Source organism: Leptosomus discolor, chromosome 4, assembly GCF_034619465.1.
Source record: "Leptosomus discolor isolate bLepDis1 chromosome 4, bLepDis1.hap2, whole genome shotgun sequence".
NCBI classification, from domain to species: Eukaryota; Metazoa; Chordata; class Aves; order Leptosomiformes; family Leptosomidae; genus Leptosomus; species Leptosomus discolor.
Window position 1 is genome coordinate 53341011 of NC_141394.1, and position 16715 is coordinate 53357725.

The 16715-nt window shown below is 43.3% G+C and overlaps 1 protein-coding gene across 1 annotated transcript in view; it reads left to right on the top strand.

Moving 5' to 3' along the window:
• The first annotated feature begins 1144 nt into the window (after positions 1 to 1144).
• SCFD2 (sec1 family domain containing 2) overlaps positions 1145 to 16715 on the top strand; it is a 203100-nt gene continuing 187529 nt past the window's right edge. The window contains exons 1-2 of the mRNA XM_086464441.1: positions 1145 to 1877; positions 10578 to 10746. Of these exons, the coding sequence (XP_086320567.1) occupies positions 1145 to 1877; positions 10578 to 10746 (902 nt within the window). The remainder of the gene's footprint in view (positions 1878 to 10577; positions 10747 to 16715) is intronic.

Consider the following 16715-nt stretch of genomic DNA (forward strand, 5'->3'; position numbering starts at 1 on the left):
TCATGTCAGAAGAAGTATCCTCCTCACTCTGTACTAAGGAGGTTGCCCAAGCGAAATACTATGTAAAACACAAATTTGCAAGCGAGCCACCCATTCTCTGGGGAGAAGAAACTGTAGATGCGTATTATGGCATTTTTTCTGTTTAGCTTTGAAACTGATTTTGAGATCAAGAGCTTTTTAAAGGAGAAATGTCATTACTTTGTCGTGTCTCCAACTGTATATCATAAAAGCTGCGTTTGTTAAAAGAGACTATTTCTTGTTCCTAGCTCATCAGCCACTGGGTTTATTAATACTAACACAAGGAATACAGAATTACAGGACAGGGAACAGTGATGGAAGTTTCACCTTTCCACTGCTGTACATTTAAAAAAGTAGCAGCCAAACAGTTCTCTTGGTAGAACAAAGATACCGAAGCAGCACAAAAGACGTAGTGACATAAATAGCGACACTGAATTGTTTTAACATTTACCAGGAGCGAGACCACAGAAGCTCCCAACCTTTTTGGGAAAATGCCAGGCAAAACTGAACCGTCAGTGCTCAGGTGTCCCTGGCCAGGCCTACTGTCCTGGTTTGAGCTTAACAGGTATAGGCTGTAACAGAGTTTCTGATACAGACTGTAGGTGAGAGAAACACCTTAATGCTTGTCAGAATTTGGCACTGCCAGCAAAAAAAGAAGAGCCCCCTGCCCTCTCCTCTCGCAGAGGTGTAGCCCTGCTGCTGCTCTGGTGGTGGAACAGACCCGGGCCGGAGAACCGGCCGAGGGTCACCCTTGGGGACACCAAGCCCCGGACCGGCTACCAGGAGTGCTGCACGGGCAGCGCTTCAGCAGACGCCCAGGCTACGGCGGCTCCTCCGGGGACGGGCGGCCCCTCGGCGGGACACGGCAGCGCAGCGCAGCCCCCGCGGCCGGAGGAAAGGCCTCACCGGCGCCGTTAACCCCGCCAGAGACACCCGGGCCTGCGCGGCCTCCCTCGAGCCACCACTTCCAGCCCCGTCACCGGGCAGGGACGCTGCCGCCCGGAGTGCCCGCCCCACCCCGCCGGCGGACAGCCAACCCGCGCCCGCCGCGTCATCCCGCGGCGCCTGCGGCGCGCCGGGCACGTGCGGTGTGTTGTGGCTGTCAGCGCTGCCCGCTGCCGCCGCCATGGCGGTGCCGGTGCCGGAGCTGCGGCGGGTGTGCCGGCAGGCCTGGGAGCCCGTGCTCGCCAGGGCGCACCGGGCTGTCGTCTTCTTGGACGCGGCGGCAGCCGAGGCGCTGCACTGGGGCGGCGGCGGGGCGGGCGAGCTGCTGGCGGCGGGGGCGCTGGCCGTCAGGGCGCTGCCCGCTGAGGCGGGGGAGGCGGCGGGGCCGGCCCGCGTCGTCTTCGTGGTGAGCGGGGCGCTGCGGGGCGGCACAGCCGCCGCCGTGCGCCGCGTGCTGGGCCAGGGCGCCGTGCGGCACTGCGTGCTGGTGTCCGGCGGCGAGGCGGAGGGCGGCGGGCCGGCCGAGCTGGAGGAGACGCTGAGGCGGTGGATGGGCGAGGGCGGCTACGCCGAGGTGGTGCTGCGGGGCCCGCCGCTTCTGGCGCCCGTCTCGGCAGAGCTCTGCCTGCTGCCCGCCCTGGCGGCGCTCCTCCCGCCTCTGCCCGGGCCCGGCCCCGCGGACGTCGGGCTGGGCGCCCTGCCCGGCGAGCTGCGGGCAGCGGTACGGGCCCTGGTGGGCGACCTTGACGCTCTGTTCACCGCGCTGGGCCTGCGGGAGGAGAGCTTCGCCGTGGGGGCCCTCAGCAGGGTGGTCGCTGCTGAGCTGGCAAGCTATGCCCCGGCCAGGAACAGGAGGAGGACAGCCACCAACAAGGCCTCTGTCGTCTTCGTGGACAGGACGTTGGACCTTGCTGGTAAGAAACCCACTGCTGGCGGGGGCTGTCATCCCTGCAGGCCCACGTCCACCCCGTCGGGAGGGTTTCAGGTAGTTGCAGGAGTCCTCGTGGCCTGGGAGCATGTCCGCTATGGCCATGGTGGTTGCACACACCCCCTTGCTCTCCAGTGGATCATAGAAATGAAGAGTGAAACAGAAGGTACTGCTGGAAACACAAAGGTTTGTTTCTGGCTCTTCCACTTTGCTGCAAACTAGAGACCTTAGCTGTGCCTGTGTGGCATCCCAAGGTGTGAAGGAAGTGGTCTGCATGGACTGTGCCTGGTGGTTTACTGTGAAGCATTTCCCAGTGTATCTACTTGTCACCCTTAGCGTTATACCTGGCTAAACAGATATACATCTCTATATGCACTTAGCTATATCTGTATGCCTGAAAGTGTCTCTGTGTATTTATATATGTATATATGGCTTTTATATGCTATACATTATAGTTAGTCTTTTAATGAAGCAATTGCACATGACTGGTGTTGTTAACACGGAAAACGTGTTTGAGTGAAAACAGTACAGAATTGGTTATACAACACCTTCGGGGAAGCAAAGGAGTGTAAGAATGAACCATATGGTAAATTAATATTGCCAATTAATGCAGAATTAATGCAAAAGTTGAGAAGTGTAGGGATTGGTGTGAGAAACTGTCCACTGGGAAACTGTCAGAAGGAGAATGTCTAGTATTGTAATCAACCTGCGAACTTGGTAAGTGAGGTAAAGTCTCTTAAGCCGGTAGTATGTGATCTCAGAAGGGCAGAAAGGGAAAGGGTAAGTGAATGAGTCACCAGCAAGGTGCTGGGCCAGTGACCCAGAAAAAGTTTGTATCAGGCTCTCACTTTTGGAGTAACTGTCTTTCAGAGGAAACAGTAAACTCAGAGAATAATTGATATAGGTGTGGCTGCATTTACTTACCCAGCATGATTGATAGACCTGCTCACATATACAGTGTGCAGGCCTGGTTCTGTTTGCATTGCATATAGTCAATAATTCAGGTTGTAATTTTGCCATGTGACCCACAGCAAGTGCTTGGCACCTGCAGCTCATCTGTTCCTGAATTGTCTTTGTTTTACCCTCAGTTTTGGCTTGTGTATCCTTGCAGTGCTGTAGGGTTTGCAGCTGTGAACAGCGTGCTAAAGAGCAGCTGTGGATCTGGAGGGTTAGTGCTGTGCTGTGGTTTGGGAAGATCACTGGAAAGACTTCAGGAAGGTGGACTTGGATGAAGAGCCTTGAAATGAAACTGTGAGAAGAGTGCCCGTTTGGGGTGGGGACCGGTGAAACTGGGCAAGGATTCGTGCACTCAGGTAGTGGGGAAAAATTAAATAAGAAAAGGAACCAGAAAATGTGGGTGACAGGGAGCTGCCTGATAAGGAGACTGGTGAGGAATTGTGAAGAGAGATAATTGTTACCAACTTAAATCTGGGAAGTGAAGTCTGGAATCTTGTATTTCAGTAGGAGAAGGTTTTTTGGAGAAAACATCAGGGCTGTGGTGGGGAAGCTTTGGAGGGGATGCATCAAAGCTCTTGAACTAAGGATAAGAAATTAAAGTATTAATTTTTTTTAGGTATATATTCTCCTCAGTATCTGTAACTGAAAGCAAAATCCCTTCATGCAGCCATTCTTTTGTTCCCAACAAATGTCTCCAGATTCATTGAAGCCTTCCTGTGCTTTGGACATGATACCATACTCTTGCCATTAAGTACGGTGCAAACTGAAGGAAGAAAAATCTAGTGCGTTTCAGAGGTAAAGCACTATATGGACCTGATTTTAGTGCCACACAATGAGATTTGTTTCATTGGTTTGCTAGAAATTGTATGATAAAAAGTACATGAAAAGAACAGCATTTAAGTTGTGAAATAGTTGTCAGGAAGTAGGAAATGGCAGAACCCGAAACCTTAATTTTCTTATGTGTACTCAGCCTTTTATATACTCTCTCCCCTGGACCCCTACCTCTGACTCCACTGCTTGGCCTTCAAGTGAACAAGTCTGTTGAATTTCAGCCTTACACTTTGTAAAACTAAGGCTTCCTGTCTGCAAGTTTCCAGCTTGGTATTGGCAACTGGGCTACTGGATTATTTTTTTTTAAGCTATGATATGTATTTGTAGTCAGCAGTATAAAAATGATTTTTTTTTTTTTTTTTTTTCAGATAATAGCTCACTGCAGGTGGAAGTCTTTGAGGTAGACTTTCTCATTTGCAGCTCACTTCAAACAGCTTTATAAATCTCCCCTCTGTAAAGATAAAAGATTTTGGATTTGATTTGTAAATGTCTTATTGATACCTGAATCTTGCCCAACATCTGGGCTGCAGATATGAGAAATGGTTATGTGTCCATGAATTGTGAGAGTGCTTTCATATTCCAAGCACTTCCACAAAAACCTGGAAGTTCATTAGGGGTAGATGCTGGGCGCTCTCTGATTAAGTCAGGCTACTATGTCAAACAACGTGACTTTGAATCACTCTGAATAGGCTATCAGGGGGCAAATATTTTCAAACTCAAACACCTGAATGGAATACAGCTTTATGTAGCTCTAGATGGTGTCTAAAGGAGTTGCACTAACAGATGTCTTATTTTTGGCTCATGTTCCAGGCTTATCTAGAGCAAATAAGATGTTGGGCTAGAATAACAAATAGTTTTTAATAATACCAATTGATTTCTAATAGTAAAAATCAACATGTCTCAAAAGTGCCTTTTCTGCTGTTGCAATTGCAAACAACTGAACTAAGTGAAAATACTGGTACTTAAATATTAAAACTTTCCACTTTAAATAATATACTAAAGAAGTATTAAGTACATTTTGGTAAAGCACCTCTGGTGCCAGTGTCAACAGACTGTGTTATCTTTGTTGTGACAATTATTTAAAAAAGTAATCACATACAAAATGGCACATTTTTCTATCAAAAAAAAAAAAAATCAGAAAGCATCTGACTGACTAGGTTAGCTTTCTAGGTTCCATGAAGCAAGGATTCTTTTCTGACCTATTAGTCTAAAATTTGGATTAAGATCTATTGAATACTTTTTATAATCTTATTTTTTTGTGTTCAGCTTTACTTATGCATGCTGTATTTAATGAATAGAGAGGAAAATACTGGATTAAGATAAATAATTCTCCTTTTTGTCCTGTATGGCGTAACATTCAGCTGAGCTGTAGCAGGGATATTCTTTTTGTGGCCTTTGCTGTCCTCACTGCAGTGGCATGACTTCAACTGGGGATGGCATGGATACTGTCTGTCCTTGCAGTGTAGGATTCTATGGATAAGGCAGTGCCCCTGAAGGTGTGATATGTGTTTTCACACCCTGGGGAGATTGCAGGCTTAGTACTTTGTGCTCACTTCTTGAATTCTGATTGCATAAAACTTTGTTACTAGTGCTGTCCCTAATCCATATTCCTTCTTACTGTTTTAAAGTTCACTACCTTTGCTTTGAAAAGCAGAATAAATCCTCCTAGCTGGAGTGGTGCTCTGATAAGTGACACTGGTTAGGGTCAGAGCTAACTCTGGGATCTTAATTCCTCTTTATTTTGTGCCTCTAAATATTTGCACCCCTAAATATTTGCATTGTGATATCCTCCTTCCATGTGTTTCTTAGTCACCACCCTGCCAGCAGTCACACCTTTTATGAAGCAGTTTTTCTAGCTTCCCATTTTCCTTTTTAATTCGTCATCTCATTGATATCTTTCAGAGACTGGTGTTCAGAACAGCTAGATGTGTTTCTCTTTCCAGTCTCTTGGTGCTTTGCAGCATTTGGGATGTGGGCTGTTGTAAGCACAGGGGATAGTGAGGTCTCACCCACTGGTATGTGCAGGTGATTTTGAAATGCAGTACAGTGAGCAGAAGACAGAGAAGAATGAATAGCGGGGAAGTGCCTGTGCGGTTAATGTATAGTTTTGAGTAATAACATTTGTATGAGTGTTGTTGGATATTTCAGTGCTGTCAGCAGCAGCAGTTTTTTCTTCCTATAGGACTTTTGCGGGTATCAGTCCAAATCACAGGAATGTTTCCCTACAGCCAAAGCTGCAAACTCAGGTTTAACTTTCTGTATCGTCTCTCTCACTGTCAGCCAGGCATCATTTTTGCATCGCACCCTTGCTCTGGTTGTAATGTTTTCAGCTGTTGTCAGATATGAAAAGCACAGTTCAAGCGCTCATCAATGAAGTGTAGATACCATTCTCTTTCAGTTCCTGGGAGCAGCCACAGCGATGCGAGAGCTGTGGTGTGCTTTAATTGTTCTACTGCATAATCCCATTCATAGAGGAGGAGACGAATGTAGGCCAATGCCTTCCTGGTAAAGTCTGCTTCTGACTAATATCTCTTTTTGATTATTTTTGTTTTAAACTCTTTGTAATTGTCTATTTCTTTCATTCTATATGTCATGTTTCTAATTTGGAATGCTTTACTCATGCTCTTTTTGATTGCAGGATCTTCCAAGTTGATGCATCGGTAGATTGACACTGATGTCTTTTTAAAGGAAACAAAACCATCTCTTCCTTGCCATATAAGCTGAGGTCTTGAAAACATAAATACTGAGGCCCGTAGAGTACAGTAGTACCCTTTTTACAAACCAGGCTGGGACTTTGACACAGGAGGCAACTGTTGCTTAAGTTGTTATGGTTACTTGAGGTTGTAGACTGCAGCTGTGAGGAGTGATGGCAGCTGCAGATATTCAAGTGGTGTCAACTCAATACTGCAGGTCAGGCTGCAGCCTCTGCTATGGCGTGGTTTGTAAAGATTCTGCTGTTGTGGAATAGGCACACAAATTTTTATACTAGGTCTTTAAATCCTTCAGACATTAAATTTGTTATAGAGGCTTTACAGAGATAAGCAAATAAATGGAATGAGTTTTGCCTGTTTAAAGAAAACTGCAGGTGGTTAGGTCAGTCCATGGGACTTGGAAATTACATGAGCCTTGAGCAGATGCTTAAGTATTTCTTATTTCGAAATTTACTACTCTTTACATATGTTGCAATAGCTGGCTGTGAGAGATGGAGAATCTCTCATATTTCTATGGCAGCACCCTGATGCTGTTGTGCTTGGCTGTGGGCTTCTGTGCTCCTACTGGTGGGCTGTAAGTTGGTTTTTTTTTTTGGAGGGGTGGGGTTTTTGTTGTGTTTTTTGGTTTTGTTTTGTGTTTTTAAGATTCGGTAGCCAGCATAGTGGGACAGATAACTGACTACTTTGATGTTCCTTTGTACAAAGGAGAATGTGAATCTGTCTTTTGGCAAGGTAGAAGAATGCTCTAGTTTGCCTTGAATGCTGCACAATGATTCCTGGGAACATACAGGCTGTATATTACAGCACTGTTTGACAAGGTCAGCTTAAGCTAACACTGGATGAAAGAATATGGCAGAACTGTGAAGCTTTGGAACCAGAACTCCAAGTATCCAGCTTCTTTCAAGGGAATAGGTGTAAATATTTCTGCTTTCTGATATTTTAGATCCTGCTCTCACTGAGGTGATGCATTGCCTAAGAAAGCTGCATCATAGGAATTGTCCCACTGCAGTCCTTTAGTGTAAAGTCTTCCTAGTGGTGATCTTATTCAGAAAAGCATTGGGTGAGTGTGCGGTGTTGAAACATCATGAATGTTTCATGATGGGATGGGTTTGTCCATGTATCTTACCAAGATCATCAGTCCTGAACTAATGTACAAAGCAGTTAAAATGTCAGAAAGAGCATTAAGACAGCTTGATAGTGGGGGCAAGATATACTTTGCATGCTGTTTTGGTGCACACAGACTTATATTTGAACTTTGATTGAAGGAGAAGCCCCCAGTAGAAACTAGCTGCATTAGTTGTTGGGTAGTGAGCAATGTCATTGTAGAACTGCTTTCTACTTCAAGCTCCTCATGTTTAGTAACTGACTTTAAAGTATTCCCATTGCCCAAGCTCTCATGTTGCTTCTGTGATGTGCAATTGCCCCTTAAATCAGCTGGGTTTTTTGCTTGTTTTGTTTTTGAACCAGACAGTAGAACCAGTAGGAGAACGTTAGGATTGGAGTAGAAATGGTGTGATATAGGGATGGTAATGGGCTTAGGAAAATATTTTCTTGTATCCATGTCATTGATGCTTTTTGGGGGGAGGGAGGGTGCAGTTAATGAGTTCCTGGCTGCGGTTAAACAATCGGTTGGTCAGCTTAGCTGATCATGCCAGCTACAACCTGTATCAATTGTCACGTATTTCAGTTTGTAACTTAATGAGAAGAAAAAGTAAAATGAAAACAGTGTGATACTTAAGATTTCCTGTATCCTCAAGACTGGATATGAGCCTAGCATGAAGACTCCTATTTTACATTGGCCAGACAACTTCTTCTTGTCACTTTAATGCCTCATCTGTGTGCACGTTGGCAGCATTAAAAACTGCCAGCTGTCTTGAACACTGTTGGTCATGAGAAGCTGCTGAGTGGCCTGTTGACTGTGCTCAACGGTGATGAGGAGAGAGGATGGAAACCAGTCCCATACACCCTGCTGAAGTCAGTGCGATTGAAAAGCGACTCCCTGTGACTTCCTGTCCTAGTCTTGTGAGGTTTAACTGCCTTTCCAGCCTTGCTAATTTGTGTAGTTGGTCAGGGGTGACAGTGATTTTTAAAACCTCCAGGAGATGTTTTCTGATTGATTTGGTGAGACACAGCAAAAGCTGTTAGCACCTGTGGGTCAGTGGGAGCATCCAGGTTGTGGGAAGGATACTGAGATGGCACTGACTGATCATGGAAGCAACTCGAGTATATTGAGACTTCTCCCTATGTCAAGGAGAAAGGAGGGATGTTAATAATTAATGTGGGTTTATTTGCATTCTAGGTGTTTCCAGTTTAGTTAATATGTTGTCTAGCTAACTGTTGCTCGCGTGCAGCAAGTGTGGAGAGATAGACATTGCTTCCAGTACGTGGGGGTGGAGGTTCAGAAGATTACCATCTGTTTTCCATGTCTGTAACTTTGTGAGTGTTGATAACTGCAGTGTGGCTGACAAGCAACTGACCTAGCAAGAAGAATGTAGGGATTTTGGAGAGCAGATGGCTTAGGGAGTCGCAAAAACAACACAGCTCATTTCATCTGTACTTCAGTGGTCTAAATCTGTCTGCTGATGGTAGAAACGAAAGTTACTGTCATTCTGTGAGTATTACAATCTCTGGTGAAACAAATTGGTAATCTCAATCCAGCTGAGCAGCCAGGTGTCCACACGTACCACCATGTGCTGGGCACATGTGCCTTGATTGCCTTCTGTGGATAGAGACATTGCCAGCATGGAGTTGGATTTTACTTTTCTGCTCCCTTTTCATCCTTGCTTTTCTTTTCAACTTCTTCTACAATTCAGAATAGTTGATAAACCATGAGATGGTTTCACAGCATGGATAGCTGGCTGCTGTAGACTTGCTGGAGACAATCTTCTGCTTATCCAAGAGTAGTTAATAATATGACCCCGCTAATGTCCTTGATGTACGGGCCTTGCTTGGATTTATGGTGCACATGACGCTACTTCAGCTGTTGAAACAGACCTCCTCTGTCTTTGGAAATGATGAAAAGTGAGAGCAAATAGACTGCCACATAGACAGATTTGATGGCATGGGACCATAGCCTGAAAGATCTTTTTTCTGCCTCTCAATGGTGGCTTCAGAAGGCCCTGTTCTTCTGTGAGAAAAGTCAGGAGAACAATAGTAAACTCAGCACTGGTGTCCAGCCCTATGGTGATAGTTGAATCATAGCTAAAGTGGCAGCGTACAGATACCTTCAACTTGTTCCTGACTTAAACGCAGTAAGGTTTCTGATCCCTCTCTTTGACTTTTTTGTCTGTAGTGTGTGTTGTTTTTCTGCTTTGGCTTGGCTCACTGTCTTAATATTTTGTAAGTTGGTTGTAGTGCCTGTGTTGAGAGTTTGTGAATGGAAAGAAAAGCATGTGTGTTTGAAGTCAGGAGAACTGAAGAAATGCCAACTGGAATTCAGAGTTACTCTTGGAACGTGGTCAAACTGACATTTTATACTATGTAACTGGTTGGTTTAGTTATTTCTCAATAACTCGGGTTTCACCTGAGCTGCCCTCAGTCCATGCAGAAGCGATGACCTTGATGGTTGCATGTTGTTGGTAATTGTTTATTTTAATGTTGTCCTAGCCTATCTGGGTAGCTATGTATGCAATTTGCATATGGCCATTTTAAGCACAGTCCTATTAGTTTAGGTAGAAAAGTGTAGTTTGCATGTGAGTGTGTGTATAAAAATGTTTGCTGGCTTTTTAAAATAGCCACTGAAAATTGTGTTTAACAACTTTCTTATGCAAAGAATAGTATTTTGCATGTTTAAGTGCAAAATCAGTGAATATCTAACAACTGTAAAACTAATAATTTGTGCTTTTTAAATTATTTTTTCTGAAACGTTGTCAATGCTTTTAAATTCAGACATTCCAGAAATTAATTTTATTTTCATAGCAAAATATCTTTGAAAAGCTAAATGTGATCTTGATGTTATGACTACTAGTGTTCTTCTCCCCAAAACATGTGGTTATTATTTTGTTCTCAATTCCTTGTGTTTTGTTTTTGTTTTTTTTTTTTGGTGGGGTTTTTTCTTGTTTTTTTTTGGGGGGGGGTTGGTGTTTTTTGTTGTTTTGGTTTTGTTGTTGGTTGGGTTTTCTTTTTTACTAGTTACGTGCCTGACAGTTTTTGGGTCTTTTTTTTTTTTTTTTTTTTTTTACCCCTAGGAGCAGTTGGCCATCATGGCGACAATCTTGCAGAAAAGATACTTTCCGTGCTTCCAAAGCTTCCTGGCCACAAGACTGATGTGATGGTTAACATGGTGGAACTTACGGCGCTGCAGACTACAGATGAAACTTGCAGTATTATAGCACCTGGCTGCTTAGCACAACCAAAGTAAACAGTCTTTTCTTCTTTTTTTTTTTTTTTTTTTCCAGAAGATGAATATGTTTATCTCTTGACAAAATGAACTGAGAACAAGTCTCTTCTTTTTTTTAAAAAAATCGGGCTTACAGCAAAACCACATCTGGTCCTAATTCTGCTGCGATATAGTTATCTATATGTGTACATTGAGCAAACGGGCCTGATAAGACTCCCAAAAGTGGGGAAGTCTCAGGACCCTTTTAGATTTGGGTTGTTTAAATTGCTGTAGATTACTGTAATAGAAAACAGTACAGATTAAACACCAAGAATTCTTTTTTGTGACATTTCTTTTTCTGATGAAGTTACAGGTCATACCAACAGGTAGGTGTTAAATGTGGCTGCCTTTTCCCATAAGCCTCTTTATAAAGTGAGCTGCATGCTGACTTCTTGTTACAGTACCTGTTAACTTAAGGTTTTATCCCTGCTTTCAAACACAGTACTTGCAGAGAAAGATAATTAGGCACAAATTTAGGTATATAGACAGCTTCATGAGGGCCTGTTTTTTGCTTAAATAAGGGCAACATAAAAGCAGTAACTTTGAACAATTGTACTTAGCTATGTATAATTTGTAGCTAAGACTTTGCTTGTAAAGTGCATCAGATTTGATGTTTCACTTTCTAAATTTAGTTGTTCAAACTGAAACTTTCCTGCAGCCTCTGTTACCATGCATAAAATACAGAATACACCAGGTGCTGGTTTCATTCCACAAAAAACATTTTGCTCAGTAGTGCTCTAGAAATTCATGCAGTGCAAAGGAGATTAAAAGTTCTTTCTCTTTTGCTATAATGTTCCCCCCATATATGAAAAAGGGTTTTTCAAGATGGGCTATCTAATGTAGTTTCTGTTGTTCTATTTTGACTCCTTTTGGTGCTTTACACCTGTGCTGTAGTCCCTCTTCTCTCCCTCCTAAAGATTTCACAGAAGACTTGCCACTGTTCCAAAATATGGTCATTATTTTCTGAACGCCTGCAGATCCTTTGTCATCTTCCATCTCCTAAACGAGTTGTAACCGGGTCCAGTTTCTAGGTTTCACATTGCATAACTCTTCTTCTTTAGGAGTTGGAGAGGAAACATTTCCTCATATAGGTGGATTCAATTGTAAGTTGCTGCTGGGATGACTAACTTAAATAAAATTTGTTCTGGTTTTCTTCTCATTGGCTGCTTTCCAGCTGGTCTCTAAAGCAGAAGTGAGATGTCCTTAAGATCTGTCTACACAGCAAAATGAAGAGGTCATTGCCTGTGGTGGACATGCTGTGGTAGCTGTTGTTTGTGCTAACTTTGAGTAGCTACCAGAAATAAAGAAAATTTCTGGCAGCGTGGACAATGAAGGAAAAAAAATATATTTATTGTCCTGGGATTGTGACTTGTGCTACCACTCCGTTATTGCTGACATTATGGACAGTGAGGAGACTAAAGCTAGTGCTAGTATTCCTTCCCATGCTAAAATTATGACTTCAGTCAACATTAGTGTGCTTAGGAACAGCCGTCAGAGTTTTATTGTGTACTAAGGTGGCTAATAGTGTATATACCGAGGTTTGCCTATTTGCTAGCCAGTGGGAAGGTGCACTCTGTTAACAGTGCAGTTAGACTTAACATATTTTGCAAAGTCTCCTATGGACACAAGTGGTTAAAGAACAACAGGATTTGGCTACAAGGTGTAAGCGTGGCAAAACTGGGTGACAGTAGCTGGTACCTGGTACTGAGGCAGTGGCGTCATTACCACACCAGTCTATAACAGCTTTCCCAAAATACCCTCCCTCTGCAAAGTCATCTCACAGAATCTGTTACAGTGGAAATTTTTAAGAACAGATTAGGCAAATACTGGTTTAAATAGGCTTGATCTTGCCTTGGAGCAGAGCAAAGGGTCTAGATGACCCCTCAAAATCACTCCTGTGGTCATTGTTCACAATTGCAAGAAGTGTTGCATGCCTCAGCATAGTCTCCAAACTCCAAAGAATGTGGCTCTGTGATGTTCAACCCTCCGTCTTTCACTTTTTCTCTGACTACATAATGATTAGGAATAGTTTCTAATTTAAAATAGGCATTTCCAAAGCAACTTAAGACAGTTGCTGAAGAGTACGAGAAACCAAAGCAGTGTCTGAAGGGGTGACTGAAGGTGGTAGTTTCCATTCTGTTCAACAGGACTGTGTTCTTAGTGTTGGGTTATCAACATCAGTATTAATCATCTTTGCTAGTGTAAAATGGCTGAAGTTCTTCTGAAGCACCAAAATGGATTTAAAATTCCCACTAGTAAGTTTCCATGTCAATTCTGGAAGAAATTCCATAGAACGCTCTCAGTTCTTAGTCAACATGGTAGCTGGCTCCCAAGTGTTTCTTGTAATTGAAAACTTAAGTCTTGATAGATATTTGTGAATGATGCATGGCAAGGAGTGTTCTGTTTGTAAATTTTCTGTTTACTCTGGTGAGTGAAAGTGCCAGCACCTTTCCCAGAGACAGGACCAGTAACTGCAGTTATACCCAAATGGAATGCGTGGGGGCTGTTTCACGTGAAATTTTGTGATCAGACTGTGTGTTTCACAGACTTGCATATTCTGAATATTTTTCAAATGTTTTCATTATTTTTTCTCAAGTAATATTTGAGCATGCTGTGGCGGGGAGAGAGAGAGAGGTCTGCTCCTTCCACACATCTTGCTATATTTAACTTTTCTTATGGAATGCCTCTCCAGCAGAAACATCTGGGCTCAGTTACAGAGTTAGCAAACAGAATTAATGAATAATTTATGGCTGGTGTGGTGAAATAAAGCAGGGTTCTTTTCTTAAATCTAAGGAAATAATGGACTTCTTTAAAGATTTAGATGAAAATGTAAATGCCATATGCTGCTTAAGTTACTGTACTTTGAAGGTGCTCTCTTTGTGAGGAAGGCAATTTCTTAAAAAAAATAAATAAATCTATTCTAGAGTACTTAATTTTATTAGTCTTAGTAGCCTCAGAAATATCGCGGAGTAATTGTTTGTCCTACTGTAGTCACTGATGTGTTGCTGCTCCAGTGTGAATTTTAGCCGAGTTACACTTTTTGGAGAATTGTGTCAAAATATTTTATTCATTTTTATATACATATGGATACATATACATATAAAAATTAAACGGTTTATGGACCTAAAACTGAAGACATCCACTCTTGATCAGAACTGTTGGTTTCTGATTAAGAAAAGTGATAGCCACCTTGTCGTTTCAAACAGATTATGCTTAATGGCAGAGGTAATTAAAAAAAAAAAAAGATTGCAGTTCTCTTGCTGATCTTTATATTTTGAAAACCTACACAGGATTTGTTTGGGTTTTTTTGGAGGAATTCTTCAAAATTTCAGCTTTTGATTTTAAGCATACATGCAGTGGCTTCTAGGAGTTGTCTGCTTGGATGAACATCAAGCTCTCTGTGTTTGTGAGCCATCCATCCTGTCCATTTGATAACATTTTGGCCACTTTTTTTCTTGAAGCACCCATCTTGTGTTTTTAAGATTAGTATTTTATCATGTGGAAGCATCCTGCTGTCAGTAATGGGTTTATCTTGATGGAGGTTTATCTTTTGCTGTTTTCCACCTCTTGCAAGCTGGGAGCCAAGGTTCAAGGAGGTCTCATGGCTCCCTGAAGCCTCAAATCAGGGTTCAGATGCCTGCATCCTGGCCACAAGTCTGTGGCATATGAGAGCAAGAAGTAAAGAGTTATGTGATACTGAACTGTGGGCAACTGAAGAAATATGTATGTTTGTTCTTTTTTGATCTGCTCTGCTCTTTTATTACCCAGGAACACTTTTATGTGCTCTTGTATTTTGCTGAATAAACTGAATACTTAATTCATTTATGCACATTTCAAGAACTTGCTGAATAGAGATTTCTTGCCTGGTCCACTCTTGTTTCCTCTCTCCAATCTTTGGAGTTTACAAGCTTCTTGGAATTCAATGTGGTGTTAAAATCCCAGAAAAAAAGACAAGATTTTTATTTAAAATACTTATGTATTTAGTGCAATATGCAAAGAACCATTGGGTTCTTACAGCAAGCATTTTTCCATAAACATGCAAAACTGTAACATAACACACTTCATGTTTGGGCTGCTATGCCTAAAGCAATTCAATGAGCAATACAGCTGAGGTGTCTGGGCGCTTTTGACAAAGCAGATGGAGCCAGTAAATCATCTGGGTTTGCATAGGGGAGGAAAAATAGCAAGTTCAGAATGAGGTGATCATGTTGATGGGTGTGATGCAGAAAGCATTGATATGCAGGCCAGATGTTTGAAACACAGCACTTGCAAAATCTTTCTTTAGGTCTTTGCATGAGAGGTGGGAAGGAAAGGTGTGCCCAGGGGGAGCTGGTTAAAAATCAGAACATTCTTGGAGACGTAGTAATAAAATTTCCACGTCTTATGTTAATGGCAGTTAAAAATGCATACTTCTCCCAATCCTCCTTAGTTCTGAGGTTGTTACTCCTATTTTTGGATTGATTAGTACTTTTGTTTACAAGCGCTAAAACTATTACAGTTTGGATGGAAAAGAAAGCCCTGCTCCAGCCGCACCTTTGCTCTTGAGCATGATGTGATGATGCAGTCCTCCCTTGATACTGGTGGGACGCGGACAACCCTGAGCGTAGAGGAGGGGCATGAGGTGAGGGGACTTGTACTCCAGTCCTGGCTCTGCTGTTGACTTGCAGAGGGAGCTTGGACCGGGTCACTTAGTTTCTTTCTGCTCCTAGTCCTTGCCCAAAGAACTTGTTTTTTAAACCAGTAAAACAGGGATACAAGTTTTCAGACCACATGGCAGAAAATCCTAGGAGTTCTGGTCTTTAGAAGGGTACAAATAATGATGTGAATGATTATGTGGGGAGTTAGGTGTCAGGGCAATCCAAGGCAGGATCTCCATTTGTCCTTTCTTCAGTACTGTGTCCTTCCCACTCCTACCCACAGTGCTTTGTTGTGCTGGCGAGAGGAGACTGTTCTGAGTTGTGCCCTGCAGCCTGTTTTCCTGTGAGCTGATGGAACAGCAGTTCCAGTGATCTCTGTAAAACACACCACTGCAGTATTCTTTGAACAATTATGTATGATGTGAATTTAAAATGAATTGTGTTTGTATGGCAAAGAAAAGGGCAGCAAGAATTAAAACTGGAAAGGAGATTAAAGTCTCCTTTTAAGCTGGGTAATAGACTTTTTCTGAATGGCTGATCCTATTTTCTTGATTATTGTTTTTCCCACTTTTAAACTGGGGAACAAGCATCTGAAGGATATCAGAATGATGTTTTTCTTAACACTGAATTAATTACAAACTAAGCTTTGGGGGGGGGGGGTGGTTCTTGGCTCTCTGTGGTATTTTCAGTTTTATTTTTTTATTTCCTTCATGCCAGATGTAGATATTAATAATAAATAAAACCCACAACTTTTTTGCATGCATAAGTTTATAAAAGCTTGTAATAAGAAGGTAATTTGGGACAGTGTTATTCTTGAATGAGCTAGGAATTTATGGCATAAATTAATTTTCGTTTCTGGAATGTTAAGGAGGAAACGTTAATACTACAGTAAGAAAATCCAGATGACATGGCTGTATTGCTTCATAGCCACTGAGAGCTTTGAGGAGCAGAAGGAAGGGTAAACCGAAACAATGGATGGCAAGGCTCTTTCAGACGGGGAGGGGGGGTAGCTGCGCTCTCTGCCCCGGTATGTTGTTGGCGGTTCGGCAGCAGCGGGGTGCTGCCGGGGCTCCCTGCCCGTCCCTGCCCGCCTGCGCGGGGCTCCCTGCCCGTCCCTGCCCGCCTGCGCGGGGCTCCCTGCCCGTCCCTGCCCGTCCCTGCCTGCGCGGGGCTCCCTGCCCGTCCCTGCCTGCCTGCCCGTCCCTGCCTGTCTGCGCGGGGCTCCCTGCCCGTCCCTGCTGCCCGGGCGCTCCTCCGGCTTTTCGGCTGCTGGAGGCTTCCCCCTGCCGGGCGCTGCGCGCTCCTGCTCT